This window comes from Carettochelys insculpta, chromosome 1 (genome assembly GCF_033958435.1).
Source record: "Carettochelys insculpta isolate YL-2023 chromosome 1, ASM3395843v1, whole genome shotgun sequence".
Lineage (NCBI taxonomy): Eukaryota > Metazoa > Chordata > Testudines > Carettochelyidae > Carettochelys > Carettochelys insculpta.
Genome location: NC_134137.1, coordinates 122,864,228 through 122,886,362, shown reverse-complemented (window position 1 = coordinate 122,886,362; position 22,135 = coordinate 122,864,228). Strand labels below are relative to the sequence as shown.

The 22,135-nt window shown below is 42.4% G+C and overlaps 1 protein-coding gene across 7 annotated transcripts in view; it reads left to right on the top strand.

Moving 5' to 3' along the window:
* Positions 1-1,117: 1,117 nt before the first annotated feature.
* Positions 1,118-22,135, top strand: part of GCC2 (GRIP and coiled-coil domain containing 2) — a 54,514-nt gene continuing 33,496 nt past the window's right edge. For 6 of the 7 annotated variants that reach the window (XR_012645099.1, XM_074991147.1, XM_074991116.1 and 3 more), the window contains exons 1-9: positions 1,545-1,627; positions 5,533-5,595; positions 7,783-7,867; positions 9,966-10,033; positions 11,093-11,197; positions 13,580-16,075; positions 19,453-19,522; positions 20,821-20,921; positions 21,009-21,107. Coding sequence is in view for 6 of the 7 variants with exons in the window: in XM_074991147.1 (XP_074847248.1) it covers positions 1,622-1,627; positions 5,533-5,595; positions 7,783-7,867; positions 9,966-10,033; positions 11,093-11,197; positions 13,580-16,075; positions 19,453-19,522; positions 20,821-20,921; positions 21,009-21,107 (3,093 nt within the window). In the remaining variant the exon portion in view is untranslated. Of the gene's footprint in view, positions 1,329-1,544; positions 1,628-5,532; positions 5,596-7,782; positions 7,868-9,965; positions 10,034-11,092; positions 11,198-13,579; positions 16,076-19,452; positions 19,523-20,820; positions 20,922-21,008; positions 21,108-22,135 lie in introns of those variants that run through there. The other variant, XM_074991140.1, reaches the window with a different exon arrangement.

Genomic DNA, 22,135 nt, shown 5'->3' with positions numbered 1-22,135 from the left:
TTCAGCGCCTCATTAGCACCACATTCCAAAGCTTGTGGCTCGGTGCAGCAACACAGGCATCCTTTTCGAAAGGACCCGCAGCTTTTGAAATCCCCTTATCCCACTCACTGTTCGGAATAAGGGGATATAGAAAGGTGCAGGTCCTTTCAAAAAGGCATGGTTTTGAAAGCACAATGGTGGCTGCGGCAATTCGAAAGTGCGGTTTTTCAAATCGTGCACTGCCTGTGGAGACAGGACCTTCCGAAAGCCCTTCTTCCAATCACCAGATAGGACATATACATATTAGGACATATGTACATACATAGGACATACATACATATACATGTACATATTCATTGCACCACCTCATTAGCATCTTTCGAACCCTCTTATTAACATGCCCCCTTCGAAAGGAAGGGGCACGTGTAAACCCAGCCTATATATGTGTGTGGCGTAAAGGCAAAGAGTTCTCAGAAAGGCTTGGTTCTACAAAGTATTGGGATGGCACCTTGTTAATGGTGTTTATCTCTCCTTTGTTTAGATATATTGCATGTGTCACTGTGTAGACATAGGTTAGGCTTGTGTTAGTAAACATGCTGTTTCTATCTCAGACTTTGTACTTGTAGGAGAGGAAGAACTGCCTTACAGGCACCCAGCAGGTGCAGCGAGATTGCCCCAGGTCACTGGGTGGATGCTCGAGCTGGTTGGTTGTATCATTGACAGAAAAGCCCTAGGAACTGAACCCGGCCCTTCTGGCAGGCACCTGGCATTAACAGAATGGTTACACATTTTATAATTTTTAAGTGTGGGGGGAGGATGTAATGCCAAAGCAACCCCCCCAACTGGCATTTAACCATAAATATTCTCTGGGGGAAAAGTCCCTCCATGCTGGAAGAAAGAGTCCCAGAGTTCAAATCCCACCTCTTCCTACAAGCTGTTTGAATGACCCCACAATTCAGTTCCCTGATTGGCTACAACCACAACCCCCAGCCGAGCTGCCAGGGAAGGACAGCTCACCTCTCCCCCACTTACCTAAATGAGACCAGGGCACTCGCGTGCCAAACCAGCCCCGTCTGATCTGCCGCTGCCGCTGCCGCTCCCCCTCCCCCTCCCCTTGCCGCCTGACTGACTCCCCGGGGCAGCGCCGGGCTCGCCTCCGCGGCCAATACGCCCCAGTGCCCGCAGCAGCTACTCGGGCTCAGGCCGCAGCCCGGGCACCTGGTGCAGCACCCAGAAGCTCCCCCTTCACCGCGACCTCTCACGGCCCGCGGCGGGGGACCGGAGCGGGATGCCCGCGCCAGCCTCGCTGACCCGCCAGGGCCAATAGACGACGCGGAATCACACGACAGGCCAGTCCCGGCTGCCGTTGCCCCCGGCCTTGGGGGGAGGGGCTGAGCACGGCGCTGGGGGCGGGGAGATGAGCGGGCAGGAACTGGACCCCGTTCCTGTTCGCTAGTTACCACAGAAACGCTCCGGGAGGGGAGGGGAGGGGAGGGGAGGGCTAGGAATGGTGACCTCTAACCTGACGCGGGAGCTGACGTCGGGGCGTGGGGGGAGTGGCGTGACGAAGACGGAAGTGGGGAGCAGGATGCGGCAGCGCTGAACGCCCCCCAGCGTCGATCGTGCCCGGTGTGGCCTCGCCATGGAGGTACCTGGGGAGGGGCCGGCGGCTGTTGCTCTTTCTGAGCGGGACCTGGTCTTGGGGTCGGGGGCAACTAACTCATTCGCTGCTCGGCATCTCCCCGACCCCGCCTGGCAGCGGCACTGGGGCCGCGGGCGCCTCGCCCTGCGGGCGACCTTGGGCGCTCCTCCCTCAGGCCGCCTGCGTGTGCGCGTGACCGAGCCCCTTGTCCGCCGGGGGGGCGGACGACAGAGCGCTGGTCACGCCCCCCGTGCGCGCTCGTGCCCCCCCATAAGCAGCCCCCCGCGCCTCCTTCCCGGGGACCCCCCCCCCCGCCGCTCCCCTCAGTGCTGTAAGTGGCTACGCGGAAGCGCCGTCGCGTTTTAAGTGGCCCCCAGCAACGGTGGCGTCACCCCGGCTTGGCGCTTAGTCCAGATCCCTTCCCTCTGGAGTCCGGCCCCTCCGGCAGCTCTTGGCAGGCAGGGTACCGGTACCGCTCCCCGAGAGAGGCTCCCGGGCGGCTGTTGGCCAAGTGCACGGCAGAGGCGCTCGGGGAGCGGCAGGAGAACTGTTGACATCCTCTCGCTTCACGCACCTTATTGCTGTTTTATGGTAACAGCGGGGTGGAGATTGCCGCACAGAACCAGACCCTATGCAACTTTCCAGTCTGCTCTCTTCCTTTCGGGAGCAGTGCCAACCTCGTGCTTCGGAGGAAAGTGAAAACACTGCTGTGGGTCTGCTGGCTTAGTCAGTTTCACGGCAGGAGGCAAAATTCCCTGCTGACCACAGGGGTGTGTGACTAGTTTGGTACTTACTTAAAAGTTTGATGAGGCCTAGCATGTTGAATACTAACAGAGAGTATCAGAGGGGTAGCCGTGTTAGTCTGGATCTGCAAAAGCAACGAGGAGTCCTGTGGCACCTTATAGACAAACAGAAATGTATGAACATAAGCTTTCATGGGCATCTGAAGAAGTGGGTCTTTGCTCACGAAAGCTTATACTTGTACGTTTCTGTTCATCTATAAGGTGCCACAGGACCCCTCATTACTAACAGAGAGGGAGCCCTGTAAATCTGTATTCTAACAAAAGTAAACCAGCAGTCCTGTAGCACTTTAAAGACTAACAAAATAATGTATTAGGTGATGAGCTTTCCTGGGGCAGGCCCACTCCCTCAGATCTGGAGATGCAACATTTCCAGTGCAGCACTGACAGTTTTATCATACAGTGGTCCAAAAAAATTGAAATAAAAACTGACAAATCAGATACATAGAACTGAAGGAGGGGTGAGGGGTGTGAAATACTAAGTGCCCTGCCTGAGATCATTAGGAATATCAAAGGTAGGAAAACTGTCTTTGTAATGCATGAGGTAACTCCTATCACTATTAAGGCCAAGATTCAGTGTATAGAATTTGAGCATGAACACATCTCCATTTGTAATCTGCCACTAATACCTCTTTGTAGGATTCATATTCTCAGGTCTTTAACAGAATGGCCCACTCCATTGAAATGCTCACTGACAGGTTTATGTGTATTCAGATTCCTAGTATCTGCTCTATGCCCATGTATTCTCTTGTGAAGCGATTTTCCAGTTTGTCCAGTATGTGCAGCAGAGGGGCATTGCTGGCACATGATGGCATATGTAATGTTGGTTGAGGTACAGGAGAATGAATCCCTGATCTTGTAATTAACATCCAGTGATGGTATCTCCAGAATAAATATGTGGACAAAGTTGGCGCCGGGGTTTGTTGCAAGGAAAAGTTCCAGAATTAATATTATTGTGGTGTGGCCTGTGGTTGCTCATGAGAATTTTCCTGGGGTTAAGTGTTTGTCTGTAGGAGAGAACAGGCCTCTCGCCTAGGGCCTTCCAGAGTGTAGCATCATGTTCTAGTATAGACTGTAGGTTTTTGATGAAGCTCTGCAGGGATTTGAGCAGTGGGCTATAGGTAATGACAAGTGGTGTTCTGTTATTGGCCTTCTGAGGCCTATCTTGAAGTAGTGGTTTCTGGTTATTTGTCTAGCCCTGTCATTCTGGTTTTTTTTTACTTCTCCTGGATGGTAATTAAGTTTTATGAATGCTTAGTAGAGATCTTGAAGTTTTTGGCCTCCATCTGTAGGATCAGAGCAGATGTGATTGTATGTAAGGGCTTGACTATAAATGATGGATCATGTTGTGTTTGCTGGATGGAAGCTGGAGGCCTGTAGGTAAGTAGCTGTCAGTGGGATTCCAGTAGAGAATGGTATTGATGTGGCCATCAGTGATTTGTACTGTAGTGCCTAGGAAATGTATTTCTTGGATGGAATAGTCAAGGCTGAGGTTGATGGTGGGATGCAGGTTGTTAAAATCTCTGTGGAATTCTTCCAGAGTCTCTTTACCGTGGGTCCGTATGATAAAGATGTCATCCATGTAGCATAAGTAAAGGAGGGATGATAGGGGACAAGAGCTGAGGAAACATTCTAAGTCTGTCATAAAAATATTAGCATAATGTGGGGCCATGTGGATGCCCATAGCAGTGCTGCTACTCTGGAGGTATAAGTTGTTCCCAAATTGGAAATAATTGTGGGTGAGAACAAAGTTACATAGGTTCACCATCAGATTTGCTGTGGTAACATCAGGGATGGTATTCCTGATTGCTTGTAGTCCACCTTCATGTGCAATATTGGTGTAGAGAGCCTCTACATCCATGGTGGTAAGGATCTGGTTGTCAGGAAGGTTTGCAACATTCAGTAATTTCCTCAGGAAGTCAGTGGTATCTCGGAGACAGCTGGGAGTGCTGGTGGCATGGGGTTTGAGGAGGGAGTCTACATAGCTGGATAGTCCGGTAGTAAGGGTGCCAGTACTTGATAGGGCGCCTGGAGTTTCCAGGTTTATGGATTTTTTTGGAAGAAAATAGAATTATCCAGTTTGGGGGTCTCAGAAGGTGTGTCTGTGTGAATTTTGGTCCAAAGTAGAGGCAGGTTGTTCCTTTAAAAGATGGTGTAGTTTCTTATGGAATTCTAAAGTGGGATTGGGGAAAGGTCCACAAGGAAAACATAAAAGAGGAAGACCTCAGACAACGTGGAGAAGATCTACTGAGATTGAAGGGCAACAACTGGAGTACTCGAGGAGTCAGCTAGAAGTTTTCTCTGAAGAGATAATGAAGTGGAGGAAACTTGTAGATAACCAATGCTCCATGCAGAGTACAAGGTTTAGGTAGTAGTAGTAGTACTGACAGTAGGGCAAGCAAGGGAGCTATAGGTTAAATGGGGAGGGGTGCTTTCTAATTAGAAAGTTATTAAAATCTAGAATAGGTTTCCAAGGGGGGTTAACATTCCATCACTGAACGTTTTAAAGAATGGGTTGGGCAAATAATGGTGAGGAGAGGCCTACATGTACTTTTTGCCGAAGGTTGGATTTGAGATTCCTGTCAGTTCTACATTTCTATAATTCCATCTTCCCAAGTATACATGAACATTAAATCACCTTCCAAATCTTTGAGTGTATTTTGGGAGATGGTACCATAAAAATTGCTGTTCATTTACATGATGCTCCTCGATTAGCACTTGTATTTGTCCATATCCTTAAGGTCTTTTGTTAGTAGGTTACTGAGCCATACTTTGCAGACCAGTTGTAAATAAAATAAGTAAATTTTGCCCACCCTCTAAATACCAGCTTTTTGGATAGAAATTAACTATCTAAAAGACAGATTTCTGTGAATATATTGGCTTACAACATCATGCAGTGAATCGATCATCTATCCAGATCTCGGAGCGATAGATGCCTGAGCTCATTTCTTCCATTCTTCTTTTTGTTTGTTCATTTGTTTTAATCTTAATTTTCTTGAGTTCTGAGCTATACTAGAGCTGTTACTGTCAGGGTACAGGTGGCTCCGAACTGGTTCTATCAGTAGTCTAATGAAAAGTTGAGTTCTGATGTGGCTGTTCTTTGTTTTTCAGGTGCAAGATGCTGGGCAAGATATGGTGGCTTCATATGCCACACCAGGAACCAGTAAATCGAAGGTAAGCTTTCCTTACAAATGGAACTCACTTGGACAAATTTATAACCTGCATCACTAGCTGCTACTCCAGGAATATTTAAGGGAGATAAATTTTAAATGGTAACATTGATTCCTTCATTTGCAGAAGTTAAATTGTTGGTTATTTAGTAGAGCTCTTTACATTTAACTTTGGAGAATGCTGAAAAAAAATCTTGTTATCCCTGGCAATTACTACTGGAAGCAAATTTATTAAGCCTTTGGAGAACCCACTTGGCAGCATATAGTTCAAAAATGGACTTTTCATTTCTTTAGGGCATAGATTTTTCACTTAAATTTATGGCTCAATTATGCAACAGTGTGAAGTTACCATGCCGTGTTAAAAAGATTCATCAGTTTGCATTATTCTCAACTTCCTGAAGAAATGGGTCTTATCCATGAAAGTTCATTACCTAATAAATAAAATTGTTAGTCTTTAAGGTGCTACAGGACTGCTTTTTTCTCCTTTGCTTGATTCTTAACTATCTCTATATAAAAACAAAAAGCAGTCAAGTAGCACTTTAAAGACTAGCAAAATAGTTTATTAGGTGAGCTTTCATGGGACAGACCCACTTCTTCAGACCATAGCCAGACCAGAACAGACTCAATATTTAAGACACAGAGAACCAAAAACAGTAAGCAAGGAGGACAAATCAGGAAAAGATAATCAAGGTGAGCAAATCAGAGAGTGGAAGGGTGGGAGGGAAGATCAAGAATTAGATTGAGCCAAGTATGCAGACGAGCCCCTATAGTGACTCAGAAAGTTCCCATCACGATTTAAACCATGTGTTAATGTGCCGAATTTGAATATAAAAGTCAGCTCATCCACTTCTCTCTCTAAAACGGTGCGATAATGTCTCTTCAGTAACACACATACCTTGAGGTCATTGACAGAATGGCCCATTCCATTAAAATGTTGACTAACTGGTTTGTGGATCTGGAGTGTTTTGATGTCTGTTTTGTGCCCGTTGACCCTTTGTCTAAGGGAGTTAGAAGTCTGTCCAATATACAAAGCATCTGGGCATTGTTGGCACATGATGGCATATATGATGTTAGTAGAGGAGCATGAGAAAGTGCCCGTGATTCTGTGAGTAACTTGGTTAGGTCCAGTGATGGTATTTCCAGAGAAGATATGTGGACAAAGCTGGCAGCGGGCTTTGTTGCAGGGAAAGGTTCCAGGAAAAGGTTCCTTTCCCTGCAACAAAGCCCGCTGCCAGCTTTGTCCACGTATCTTCTCTGGAAATACCATCACTGGACCTAACCAGGTTACTCACAAAATCACGGGCACTTTCTCATGCTCCTCTACTGACATCATATATGCCATCATGTGCCAACAATGCCCAGATGCTTTGTATATTGGACAGACTTCTAACTCCCTTAGACAAAGGGTCAACGGGCACAAAACAGACGTCAAAACACTCCAGATCCACAAACCAGTTAGTCAACATTTTAATGGAATGGGCCATTCTGTCAATGACCTCAAGGTATGTGTGTTACTGAAGAGACATTATCGCACCGTTTTAGAGAGAGAAGTGGACGAGCTGACTTTTATATTCAAATTCGGCACATTAACACATGGTTTAAATCGTGATGGGAACTTTCTGAGTCACTACAGGGGCTTGTCTGCATACTTGGCTTAATCTAATTCTTGACCTCCCCCCCCCCCACCCCCCACTCTGATTTGCTTCACCTTGATTATCTTTTTCTGATTTGTCCTCCTTGCTTACTGTTTTTGGTTCTCTGTGTCTTAAATATTGAGTCTGTTCTGGTCTGGCTATGGCGTGAAGAAGTGGGTCTGTCCCACGAAAGCTCACCTAATAAATTATTTCGCTAGTCTTTAAAGTGCTACTTGACTGCTTTTTGTTTTAATAGTGTTTAGACTAGCACAGCTTACTCTCTGTTACTATCTCTCTATAGTAACCCTTCACAATTGAATCTTATTTTTACCTTGTCATTGCCTATTTAAAACCTTTGGTGTAAATGTGTTAGAATTAATATGGAATTAGAAGGTCACCTTTATGGTACTGTACATCATGCTTACAGGCTTATGGTAAGACCTGTTTCATGTGCTGAATTTTAGCATCTTTAAAGTCAGATACTTAATATTCTTTGTTTTCAGTTTTCTAGTCATTAGGCATAGGGAAAACATGTTGTAATCTATCACATTTTACAGCTGGATACCTTACCCAAAGAAGATCTCATCAAATTTGCAAAGAAGCAGGTGGTACTTATGCAGAAAGTGAAGTCAAGATGTACAGGTACCATAATAAAAAGGATTTATTTGACTGTTCAAAATTCTTGTGTTACTTTTGAAAAAATGGAACTGGTATTGACTTAAAAGTAGTTTGCTTTGTTACTGTATTTGACCCCTGGATTTATTTCAAGTTAAAAACTTAAATTTTACAGCAACTCACTTTGTCCCATTTTCCCTACCTCTTTGAGAACATGATGGTAGAAAGCCTAGAGTGGAGGGAGGAGGGGAAAAAAGGCATTGCACTGATTTCACAGTAAGTCTTCCTAACCAAGCATGGAGGAGTGTGATGGGAGACAACAACTTGCTTAAAAGAATAACTGAACTGTATCTTTTCATTGAGTGTCTCTTCCACATACTTGCCAGAGTACTTGCTTTTTTGTGTCATGGCATACAGCAGCAAGTTGCATGTTGGAGGTAGGTAGAAACTCCAAGCCAGATGGTTGATTTACATATTCTGCACATGGGTGACAGGTACTGTAGGTGGGGAAAGGTAGTGCCTTCCCAAACTGCCTCATCTGGTGTTGCCCATGCTCCACTGGGGGCTGCACCCACTCCATCCTCTGGTTGCCAAGAGCTCCAGGACCAAGGGAGGCTGAAGCTATGCTGGCTGCCCAGAGCTCTAGGGCTGCATTATCCCAAGCTTGGGGCCAGCAGCCCCATTTTGTGTGGTGTGGGGGCTGGGTAAAGGCCAGTGGCCACAATGGGGGGGTGGGACCATGGGTATCGGGGGCAAGGCTGGGAGTGCTTGCCTCCCTAAGTCCTAGTGTCACCCACTGCCCATGATTCTATACAAATTATGTAATGTAACCCTGCTCTGGGCGTAAAATAGTATTTTAGAATTTATTAACAATTGTGTAATTACTCAGAATTGCTTCTTTTGAAAATCAATAGTAAAAGGTTGCTGGTACAGTTTTGGGTTAACTGCAGAAAGGATTGCCTGCCTGGTTTGGGAAGAAGCTTGAGGATAGCAGTAGACTGGTGTGCACACACCTTTGGTTAGCACTGCTTGGTTGAGTGTGTGCATGGGTAGACTTGCACTCTTTCCCTGTAGCCCTCCTTGGACTTCGACTCTGGAACTAAGTAAGGATTTATCAATGGTGTCAGTCCTTGTACTGTGGAGTGGTACTCCAGGGCTTCCCCTGGAAGCAGTGTCTTCAGCCTCTTTGGGTGTTTCAGGCCCCAGCTCTCCTACTGGCCACTAAATAGTTGTTTCCTTCCTGGGATGCCTCAAAGTCCAGGCTACATCCCCCTTGCCAGGGGCCCAGGCCGCACACTGAAGTCTCAGCCCAGTGACTCTGTAGATAACCACCTGCAGTGTCTCTTTATCTAAGTTATGCCATTTCTTTGATTCCCTGGGGTACTTCCCCCACAGTCCTACAAGTTCTTCACACTTACTTCAGGGGCTTTGTCCTGACAGAATCCGAGCAACTAGTTCAGAGCTGCTACTTGTTCCCTCTGTGCTACCACTCCCCACTTCTGCCAGTGCAACTGTATCCAACGTCGTGTAGCTCCCTCAACCAGTCGCACTCCTCTTGTTCCAGCAAGGAATTATTTCATGGTGGCTGTGGAGCTGTTCTTAAGCTAGTCTGCTGTGCCCTGACAGGGGCTGCAGGGAACCAACACTGGTTGGCTATATTGCCCACAGCCACTCTAGAGAGGCTGGATGACCTTCAGTGCCCTTTTCTGCAGCAGGGAGTGGCAGGGCTGTAAGCCCTCCACCTGGGGCCTGAGAGGCTCTGATACACCCCATCACAGGCAGAGCTAGCATCAAATATTTTGTTTTCTTTTCACCTGATCCAGTGCTTCACAACTTTTAACCCATTTATATGTGGCAAATGTTACATTTTTATATACCAGGTATCAGCCTGTTTGTTAACTGTAACTTTTGAACACTAATATGTCAAACATATCTTAACATAAAATGATGGTTAGTGTTTTGAAACTTTTTTTAAAATTTAATGTCATTACTAAACTATTGTAATACATGGATTATGTTTATAAACCCTTAAAAAGACAGGTTCTCTTCTGAGTTAGACGCTGCTCTATGGAATATGAAATAATGATTATGGTGAATTAATTTTTTTATTTTTTTTAAATTTTAGAATTGGAGAAAGAGATTACTGAACTCAAATCAAAACCAGCTGCTGGTGGAGCTGATGATATTATTCAGGTGGGAATGTATAATTGTTTTTTATGTACTACATAAAATATATTGCCAATGGGAATCTTTGTGCTAGTGGTGTTTACTGAATAGAAAACTGTTTTACTCAGACTATCTGGGATCAGTCCTACTCATCCACACAACTCTTCCTGTCAGGTATCTTCTGGATCTTACTTCAGATCTGGAAATATTTAATTTTTTGTGGCGCTTTTATTAAAAATTACTAGTAAAATACTAGTATTGGAGGGTTAGCTGTGTTAGCCTGGATCTGTAACAGCAACGAAGGGTCCTGTGGCACCTTATAGACTAACAGAAAAGTTTTGAGCATGAGCTTTCGTGAGTACAGACTCACTAAAGCTCGTGCTCAAAACTTTTCTGTTAGTCTATAAGGTGCCACAGGACCCTTCGTTGCTGTTAGTAAAATACTAGTCTTCTATTCTTAAATTTATCCTATAGGAGAATAGTCCAGCTCATAATAATGGTAAACATTTGCCTTGCCACCATAAGGAAATGATGCAGCAGTTTTCCTCAGTCCAACAGTTAAAAAGCACTTTTTATTTTATGAATTTATCACAATACACTTTTTAAATACTTTTAGATTTGTTCTGGCACGTTGATTTTAGTAGTGAAAGCATCTATCCTGCCAGAAGCAAAGTAGCTTATGTAACTTTTCAGATGATAAGTTCTTGTACATGCAAGCTATTGAAACAAGATTTGGATTTTTTTAAATGTTAGCTGTTTAAAACAGTTATTTACACTTAGGGCTTTTTATCTGGGGATATAAATAATAAAATAAAGAGGAAATCGTTTTTCCAATGCAACAAGTTCATTTGGCTTAGTGGATTAACTGTGAGAGGTGTTTTGTTAGCAATATAGCTGGCATCATTCTCTGCCTTCTATCTGTGGGCTGAAGGTAGTTCTTGTCCTGGGCTTGTTTTTCTGTTGTACAATAAGTAGAAAACCTCAAGGATAACGTCTGAACTCTGTGGCAATGCCTCCTTGCAAATGTTGCTGAGAATTTTGCATTTTTACCTTTTCCCAACATTTTTCTCACTTTTTCAAAATTAGGCTCTCACAGAAAGGCTGGATGTTGTCCTTCTGGAAAAAGCAGAGATCCAGCAACAGTGTGTAGCCCTCAAAAAAGAAAATGCTAAAAGGAAGCAAGAAGCAGAGGTAGTGAAATGAGCAATAACATGTTTATACTAAACACATTTCAAGTCCACAGTATTTTTGTTTCCTAGTTTAATAATTAATTGTATGGGTCACCTTTTTAATCCCTTCTCTTTCATTCTTTTGTGTTCGTTAGTTAATTAAATTCATATTGTTCATGTATTTTTAATTATAATCACTAATGTGAATATATATCCAAAATTATTATTACATCTGTTTACAAGCCTGAAAACAAATGGATTATGCACAGTCTAAATGGTCATTGTCAAGCTGTCCTGCTGTGACTCAGGAGCCTGAGTACAAACCTTCAAGATAGCCTGTTTAGAACCAGGGCACCAAACGTATTGGCCTTTGGTTTCTGTAGTTAGATGTTTAGTAAATTTCATCTGTAAACATCCCAGGCACTATAATATCTTAAGTATGGAGTCACAGACAGTCCCCTTGCATAATCCAGTCTAGTTCATCACCTAGGCAAGAACCCTTTATACCAGTGGTTCTTAACCTTTACTGCAGTCTGCACCCCTTTGGTTCTCAAAATATGTTCTCACACACCTCATCAAAATTCAAATATGTTCTCACACCCATTATCAAAAATGGAGGGGGGGCGCTATACACTTCTAAATGCACATTAAATATATGTCAAATAGTTTTGTTATTACTCACTGCAAATAATAGTATGTTAGGCATACAAAAATATGCAAGTACTACCCAGAGATGTTGTGGAGTTTTGCTGTGGAAGTAAACCGTAGTCGACTCGCTAACACTTAGCGGCCAACTGAATTCAAACAAAACCTATGATTTACCTTCTAAAAAAATCTGGCACGTCTTGCACTGCCGGAAAGGACATCGTGCACCCCAGGTTAAGAACCACTGCTTTATGCACTGATCACAAAAGCAATCAGGTTAATTCCAGTCTCAAAGGACTAGCCACTTCCTGCAGGTCTGTTGTCCCTTTGACTTCACACTAAAGAGGCAGGCTCTGGATGGGAGACTTATCTGGGTGGCTCCTGACCAGCAGCCCTGGCACAGGCCCTCTGCCTGCTGCAGCCTCAGACTGCTCCAGACTGCTGCCTGTTCCTTGTAGCTCTCTGCTATAGAAACCAGGAAGGAGGTGAGAGGCTTCGCACACTGCTGCCTGTCCCCAGCAAAATCTCTGAGCTCCTATTGACTGGAAACTGGCCAATGGGAGCTGAGATATTTTAAAAGGGGTGGGGGCGGGAGCAGCACGCAAAGCCTACCCCCCCTTGTGATGTCTATAGCAGAGAGCTACTGGGAGCAGGAAGCACCCTAAAGCTGGTCCTTGCCTGAGGTGGCCTGAGGGCCAGTTCCAGCAGCTTGGCAGGTTGGATCTGGTCTGTAGGCTGTCTCTTGCTAAGCAGGTGGAGATGCATTGCTTATATCTAGAAACCCTGTTTTCAGAATCTAAGCAGCAATGAGAGATACATGTTGGACCTCTCTAGCCCAGCATCCTCGGGACTTAACCAGTGCTGAATGAGAGAATTTACTGGACAATGGGAGACCAACATTTTCTAGCACATTACCAATGCTTCTGCTGCTTACGAGGCTCTTGGAAGACATTTAGGGGTAAATTTACAGCTAAGTAACAGCACAGAACACTGAGAGCCAGGATTGATGGCTGTAAACAAACTTTATGGAACTCTGGGAAATTTGGCCACACCCATGATAAGTGGTCCTACAGCTAACAAAAATCATGCCAGATTACGCAGTTTCACAGATGAGAGTTCTTGATCAGAGTGGTTGAGCCTCTACTTCCTCCTTTTTAGGGATTTTTAATTCACTCTTCCCCACTTCTGCTCTGAGCTACAAACTCAGATGCAAGGAATTAATCTCCAAAACTCATCTTCATCAGGAGTAGAGGACAGCAAGCAACGCAATCTTTTGTTCTGTTTAATATCCCACACCAATTTTCTCCTCCCAAGGGCCTTCCTCAGTCTTTGCTCAGTCAATGCCAGCCCCTATTCTGCCACCTCTTCTGCAGAGCCCTGCAGTTGGCAATACAAGAGGGACTAGCTTTGACCTCCCCTGGTCTGGCAAATTCCATGGGGGTCCCCAGGATTGCTCAACTGGGGTCGTTCAGCTTGTAGCTAAGGTCTTTCTGCTGTCTGGTGATTTACACAGTTAAAAAGGTTTGCAGTGAAAATCCTTACCTGAAATACTTGATAAATTATTTAGATGTAAAATTAAGCCAGTTTGGCTACTAATATCTAACTCCCACATTAGTGTGAGCTCAAATGACATTTATTATACAGACAAATGGCTTTGTCACCAATTTTTGGGTGGGGAAGACATATACTGGGTTTTCATGTACTTTCAGTTTTAGTTCCTTTCTTTTCGTACATATATTGACATATATGTTTGGTTTAGGTTGCTGAAACTAAGACAGAAGCACTGCAGAAGCAGTTGGAACAATCAAGTATTGACCACTTGAAAGATATTGAAGGCCTTAAGGATGAAGTAATACGAGCACAGTCCAAATACAATGAAGACTTAACCAAACTGCAGAAAGAACTGCAGGAAGAAGTGAAGAAACAAACGGGTCTTGCAGAACAGCTTGAACTTCATAATAGTCAACAAGAGAAAACTAAAGGACTCCAAGAAGAAGTCCAGCAAATTAAGCATGTGTATGAGGAACAGATTTTATGTCTGAGGAAACAGTTGGAAGCTATCAGTCAAGACAAAAACAAAGAAATTGAAAATCTGCAAGACGTTATCAAAAATAATACTCAACATTACTGTAGTGAAATCAGTAATCTGCATCAAGAGCTTATACAACTAAAGAGTGCACATCAGGAAGAAGTGTCAGAATTGATGCATCAGCTTGAAACCTCCACTAAAGAATGTGAAGAATTGAGAAACCAGAAGAATCAAGAACAACCAGACTTGACAGAGCAGAACTTGATAAAAGAAGAAAGAATGAAGGATGAACTATTTGCCAGTAATGAGAAATATGAACATGAACTGGAACATCTAACAGAAGCTCTAGATAAAAATAAAGAAAACCAGACAGATGTTACACATGTACACAGTGAAACTTATGTAGACACAAAAATGGAAGAAAAGGTCAAACACTTAGAACATAGTTTAAAAGAACTGGAATCTCAGCATAGTATATTAAAAGATGAATTAACCTACATGAATAATGTTAAGTTAAAATTGGAGGAGGAAGTCCAACGTGTGAAGGATGATTATTTTCATGAGCGGGAAGACTTAGAGTTTAAAATTAATGAACTACAACTTGCTAAAGAAGATCATTGTTGTATAATTGAGAAACTAAAATCAGAACTCCAAGAAACAAGACACCAATATGAAATCACTATAAAAGAGCATAACCTAGAAGTTCAAAATCTGAGAGAACAACAGGAGAGAGAGATTTTTGAACTGCGTCAGACTTTAATGTCAAGTTCAGAAAAAGAAAATATGGCATTGATTTTTGAAATACAAGATCTTAAGGAACAGCATCAGAAGCTGATACAGGACAGGGAAGAAGCAGTGTTCAATTATGAGAGCTTGAGGGAAACCCTGGAAACTCTACAAACTGAACTGGGAGAATCCGCTGGAAAGATCAGTCAGGAGTTTGAATCAATGAAGCAACAGCAAGCTTCTGATGTCAGTGAGCTACAGCAGAAACTCAGAGCTGCTTTCAATGAAAAAGATGCTCTTCTTGAAACGGTGAATCGTCTTCAGGAAGAAGCTGAAAAATTATCATCTGAACAAGCTGAGGTGGAAGAACTTAAGCATAAAATAATCACTTCTCAGGAGGAGAAAGAGGCAATGGTGACCTCTCTTTATCAAAAAGAGACCACAGTAAAAGAAATGGAAGAGAAGGTGACTAGTCTTGCCTCTCAGAAAGATGATATCGTAAAGGAACTGAAATGTTCTTGTGAAAAAGTAGAAAATCTCCAACAAATATGTAAAAAAGAACAGGAAAAGGTTCTGGAACTTCAGCAACAAGCAGAATTTTATAACCAGTGCAACAGTGAACTGAGAAAAAATGTAGAGGATTTAACAGGTATACTAAAAGAAGCTTTAAAAGAGAAGGATGAAAATAACCAGAAGTTAGTGCAATTAGAGGAACAAATAAAAGCTCTCCTGCTTGATAGAGAGAGTCTGTTATCTCAAACAAATGCTCTTTGTAAAGAAAATGAGAAAATCAGTAAGGAAAAAGACAAAGTCAGTAGTGATCTGGAAAAGGTTATCTCTGAAAAGGAAGATTGGCTAGTGTTTAAAGAACAAGCTCAAAGTTTAGAACACAAATTACTAAGTGCTGTTGAAGAAAAAGACCATTTAACTATGCTGCTTGAAGACAAACAAGCACATGGATTATTTGTCAAAACTCAACTTTACAGTTTGCTTAAGCAAATAGGGTCCAGACTTTCAGATGATGAGAAGGAACATGATGTTGTTAATTTACTGCAGGTTGCAAATGAATCCTTGGCAAAAATGAAAGAAGAATGGAGCCTTACTTTGCAGAATGATGAAAAAGTTCTTAATTTGCAACAGCAGGTTGAAGGACTTCAGGAAGAAAATGTAGCTCAGTGTGCAGAGCTCAGATCTTTGCTGGAAAACTTTGAAAAAGAAAAGAATCTCTTGACAGAAAAATTAGAAAGAGCTTTGTTAGAAAAAACAGCATTACAACTAGACATTCAAGAGATGAAGAATGCCAGTGAGAAAGCAAGGAATGAAAACCAAGATCTTCTAAACCGTATGGAAGAGATCTCTCAAAAATGTGTATGTTTTGAAAATCAAATGCCTGAGCAGCAGAAAGGATCTTGTACAGAAGAGCAAGAAAACCTAAAACTCAGTCTAGAACAAAGAGAGGCTGAAGTTAAAAGTGTGAGAGCTGAACTGACTTCCTTAAAGGTTATGCTTTTTGTTATTTCAGTATACAGACTAAACATCTCAGACTTAATGCAGGTTCAAGAAAGTATTTTAACAGTATTTAATGACCCAAAAGTGAATTTTTCCCTTTTGAAAAATCCTTTCTCCATTCTCCTCTCCCCCCACCCAATCATCTGTTTTAGTTTTTTTTTTTTTTTTTTCCAGTAAGTGTTTCTAATAGAGAGTACCTTGCCAAAAAGGCAACAGTAAATGTTACCTTGAATCATAGACCAGTAGAGCTGGAAGAGACCTAAAAAAGCCATCGAGTCCAGCCCCCTGCTCTAAGCAGGACCAAACCCATCAGATTAGCCCCACCAGGGCTTTGTCGAGCCAAGACTTAAACACCTCCAGGGATGGAGACTCCACTACTTCCTTTGGTAGACCATTCCAATGCTTCACTACCCTCCTAGTGAAAAAGTTTTTCCTAATGTTCAGCCTGGACCTTTCCAACCGCAACTTGAGACCATTGTTCCGTGTTCTGCAATCTGTGACCACTGTGAACAGCCTCTTTGCAGCCTCCCTTCAGTAAGTTGAAGGCTGTTTATCAAGTCCCCCCTCAGTCTTCTCTTCTGCAGACTAAACAGTCCCAATTCCCTCAACCTTTCTTCATAAGTCATACGCTCCAGCCCCCTAATTATTTTGGTCACCCTCCGCTGGACCCTCTCCAGTGTGTCCACATCCTTCCTATAATTGGGGGCCCAGAACTGGACACAGTTCTCCAGATGCGGCCTCACCAAAGGCGAATAAAGAGGAACAATCACTTCTCTGGATCTACTGGCAATGCTCCTCTTGATGCAACCTGATATGTCATTAGCTTTCTTGGCTACAACGGCACACTGTTGACTCGTGTCCATCTTCTCGTCCACTACAACTCCCAGGTCCTTTTCTGCAAAACTGCTACCGAGTCAGTCAGACCCCAGCCTGTAACAATGCTTGGGATTCTTCTGGCCCAAGTGTTAGGACTCTGCACTTGTCCTTATTGAACCGCATCAGATTTCTTGCAGCCCAGTCTTCCAATTTGTCTGTCAGTCTGGACCCTGTCCTCACCCTCCAGCGTATCTACCTCTCCCCCTAGCTTAGTGTCATCCACAAACTTGCTGGGGGTGCAATTCAACCCCTCATCCAGGTCATTGATAAATATGTTGAACAGAACAGGACCCACTAGAAACCGACTGCCATCCGGACATCGAGCTGTTGATCACTACCCTCTGGGCCCGACCTAGCCAGCTTTCTATCCATCTTACCGTCCATTTATCTAATCCACATTCCTTTAACTTGCCGACAAGAATATTGTGGGAGACCGTATCAAAAGCTTTGCTAAAGTCAAGATAAATCACATCCATTGAGTTTTCCTCTATCCACAGAGCCAGTTATCTCATCGTAGAAACGAATCAGATTGGTCAGGCATGACTTGCCCTTCATGAATCCATGCTGACTATTCCTGATCACTCTCCCCTCCTCCAAGTGCCTCAGAATGACTTCCTTGAGGAGCCCCTCCATGATTTTTCCAGGGACTGATGTACGACTGACCGGCCTATAGTTCCCTGGATCATCCTTCTTCCCTTTTTTAAAGATGGGCACTTCATTTGCCTTTTTCCAGTCATCTGGGATCTCTCCCGATCTCCACAACTTTTCAAAGATAACAGCCACGGGCTCGTCAACAACACGTGCCAACTCCCTCAGAATCCTTGGATGAATTAGGTCCGGGCTCATCGATTTATGGACATTTAGCTTTTCAAGATAGCTCCTAACCTGTTCTTTCGCCACCAAAGGCTGTCCACCTTCATCCCACAATGCATCACTTATCGCATTAGTCTGGGAGCTGTCTTTGTCCGTGAAGACAGAGGCAAATAAAGCATTAAGTACTTCAGCTTTCCCTACATCATCTCTCACTGGGTTATCTCCCTCATCCAGTAGGGGCCCCACGCCCTCTCTGATCACCTTCTTGGTAACATGTCTGTAGAAACTTTTGTTATCCTTCACATTCCTCGCAAGTCACAATTCCAGTTGCGCTTTCACCTTCCTGATAACTGCCCTACATTCTTGAGCTATACGTTTACACCCCTCCCTAGACATCTGTCCCAGTTTCCACTTTTTGTAAGCTCCCTTTTTGTGCCTAAGTTTTCCAAGGATTTCCCCATTAAGCCATTCTGGTCTCCTACCATATTTACTTCTCTTGCTGCACATCAGGACAGTTTCTTTCTGCGCCTTCAATAGGGCTTCCTTAAAATACTTCCAGTTTTCCTGAACTCCTTTTCCCTTCATGGTCGCATCTCTCGGGATTCTGCCCATCAGGTTCCTGAAGGAGTCAAAGTCTGCTTTTCTGAAGTCCCAGGTGTGTAATTTGCTGCTCTTTGCTTCCTTTGGTCAGGATCCTGAAGTCTACCATCTCATAATCGCTGCTTCCCAGGTTGTCCCCCACCTCCACCTTCTCTATTAGTGCCTCCCTGTTTGTAAGCAGCAGGTTGAGCCGCACACAACCTCTGGTCGGGTCCTTCAGCACTTGTACCAAGAAGTGATCCCCAACATTCTCCAGAAATTTCCTGGACTGCTTGTATACTGCCATATTGGTCTCCCAACAGATGTCAGGGTAATTGAAGTCCCCCACGATAATGAGAGCCCACGATCTGGAAACTTCTCTCATTTGTCTAAAAAAGCCTCATCTACCTCATCATCCTGATTTGGCGGCCTGTAGCAGACACCAACCACCACATCTGCAGTGCTGCCTACACCACTAAGCTTGACCCATGGATTCTCAACAGGCTTTTCTCTCTCTATGTACTGGAGTGCCAAGCAATCATAGTGCTCTCTTACATACAGTGCATACTGTAGCATTAAAAGCTTAGTTAAAAAAAAAATATAGCCTTCTGCCTTTCCTGCTGGTACCCACAAATGATCCTTCATTTACATGAGAAGTGGCCTAGCTGTCCAAATAATGTTTTCTAGCTCTTAAATTTTATAAAACTACAGCTTAAATGATCTTTAAGTTTTGTTTGTTTATCTATCTGCCCTGCTCTGTAAGTGTATTGGAACTTCCTTACATCAGAGCATTGTTAGTGCTGAATAGTGACTGAGAAATAGCAGCTGGCTAGTACTACATGGTCTGTCGTTTCTTAATCTTGACAGGATAGGATGGAAAGCCATTCCTATGAGGTGGAGTTTCCTGCCGTTCTATTTTAAGTATCTTTGTATATTATCAGGAAGACGTAAAACCTTATATAAATCTGATTTGTATAGAAATAGCCCAGATTCTGGCCTTAAATTTATTATTTCATGATCAGTTTCTGATTATGATATGCAGGAAAATAGCATATACCATAATGTTAGTAATATTCCATTGTCTTTGTTTTATATCACAGGATTTCATGGAGAAGTCTTCTGCAAAAAATGACCAACAGTCTTCAGTAGCAGAACTACAAGAAAAAATTGGTGCTTTTCTTGTTTATTTGCATTTTATTATTTGTGACTTTTTTAATTCATTTTTTTCACATAATTCATCTTTCATTTTTAACTCTGAGAAATACAGTACAAATAAGCAAATGACTTCCTAGTGTCCAATAAGGGTTTAGAATATGCCAATGATCTGTCACCCTAACAGTGAAGTAGTTTTTATTTTGAGGTAGATATCTGTGTGCATTTGACCCAAATTAACAACAATTGTGGCACATGGAGGGGAAGATTTAATAATCTTTAATTATTAACAGCTAAGACGCTACTGAACAATGTAACTTTTTGAGAGAGAGCGGCAAGCCTCCTAAGCTAAGAAAATTCATGCTAGATGGAAGCAGAATCATTGAATGTCACCAAGAGGATTGATAATATAGTAAAACAGTAGGATCCTCATGGAATATTTTAGAATCAGATATGTTTTCTCACAAATGTGCTTGTCTGTCAGTTATTTATAGTTGTCTTCTTCATTTCAAACACAGAATGATAGTGCAGATTAGTTGCCAGAATAATAATAGAAAGCCAGTTACTTTCACATATAAGGATAGTCCAAAGCATTAAAAACCAGTGCATGTTAGTGGCAGCTTTGTGGCCTAGAAGATATTGTTCTGCACCATAGTCCTGGGTTTGATTGTTCTCCCAGTTTTGGTCCCTACAAAACCTGTTCAGTTGCATAAGGAATGGTGGTACTGACTTCTAAGAGAGAGAATCTCATGTACTGCTCCTTCCTTGTATAGCAAAATGATGGCAAGGTGTCTGGGGATTTCTTTTGTTATATTTCTTTTTTTAATTTGAAAGGACAGTAGTTGTATGGCTGGGATGAATCCTCAGAGTTTCCTCAAGGGAAGAGCGAGGAAATAAAATCTCCCACCTCTCAGGCAAACACACCTCATCCTTGCATTCCTGCATGCCAATGACATTCTAGGGAGGAAGTGAAACAACTGAAACAACTATATTTATCAAAGGAGTAGCTGGCAAAGTGGTTTTTGAATTTCAAAATCTTAACGAACCAAAGTTTGCTAATGGAACTCTCAGAAACAGTTAAACTGGTTACCATTATAATGTTGTGTGTAGCTGGGAATCCTGGCATTCAAACAAAGTCTTTAAGAGCTTAAGTGAATGAAATGTTTTAAATGTCTTCCTGCTTTTTCAGTAGCATTGAGTGCATATAGTTTTGTTTTGTTTTTATTTTGTTAATGTTTTTAACTCATGTTGTTGTTATTTTTGTATTTGACTTCATTTCATTGCATAGATGAATTAGTTTCTGTTTTTTGTGTTAGTATGTCTGGAAAAGGAATCTGCAGAGAGAGAAGAGAAGTTAAATAAAGTTAAAGTCATTGCTGTGAAAGCAAGGAAAGAATTAGATGCCAGTAGAAAAGAGGTAACTTATATAGACCTCATATTGAAGAGCTCTCTGGACTGTAAGCTTCTGTGGTAATCACACCATTACATATTGCTTTGTAATAAGGTGCAGGCTTTGAGAGAAGAATTAGAATTGGTACGAACAGAGAGAGATCAGCTGTCTGCTTCTGTGAGGGACATCATCCACGGAGCAGAAAGCTATAAGGTAAGAGGTACTATATCTTCAGAAATGCTTCTGTTGATCAGAAAATATTATTTGAAGAAGGCATTTCCCAGCCAGATGCCAGTTTCAAGTGTCCATGGGTTGCTACTTTCATAATAAGGCAGCCAACCTTTCTTCTCTTTGCTGCTGCTGTGTTCTTTTCTTCCTCTCTTAAACTATTATATGTTGTTCATTGTCCAGCGATTACCATTTCTCACCTGGATGAAGTAACCCCTGAATTTATACTTTCATCTAGTGGCATATATTGTACCTATTTTATTAAATTTGTTGTTCACATGTGTGGGTGGGTAGGTGGAGCACAAGTGCAATGACAGATGTGTTTATAATTTAAATTGCAAAACTTTGAGTAAACTTTTTTTTTTCTTTTTTTGGCTTAACTTTGAGAGACATTCATCCTTTAATATCTAGAGAGTCCAAGTTTGGTACCTAGCCAAAAGTGAATTTTAAAAATAATAAATGCTTAATTTTGTGTGTTACAAGGAATTCACCTTTGCATGTATATTTGGTTTAAAAATACATGAATAAATCTAACTGTACTATTAAAATATGGGCATAAGCCTCATAAGTATTGCAAGGTTTTACGATATGATTCCTAGAAGTAGATATTTATAAAAATGCTTGCTACCTTAGTGTCCTTGAGTCATTCTGTGTGGCTGGTGTGACCAGGTGGTGAAGCAGAGAAAACAGTGATCTGGATGATGCTTTTGTGAGGGAAAACTGTCTCCTTAAAACACATGCAACAAAGCATTCCCAAAAATTACCTTTAATGTCAGAGATAAGAAACAATAATGGATGCAATATTTGCATTTTTCAGCAAACTTTCTTCAGTTCTTTTAGTTTTAAATAAGTTCTTTTTCTTGTAGAAAAACAAAACTATCAGACTATAAATCAATAGAAAATACTTCTGCCTTCTTAAACCAGAATTGTGTAAAAATCAATATCAGCAGCAAACTTGGCGATTCCCTTCTCCACCCTCCATTACTTTTCATTCAAGTGTGAATTTCAGAGTT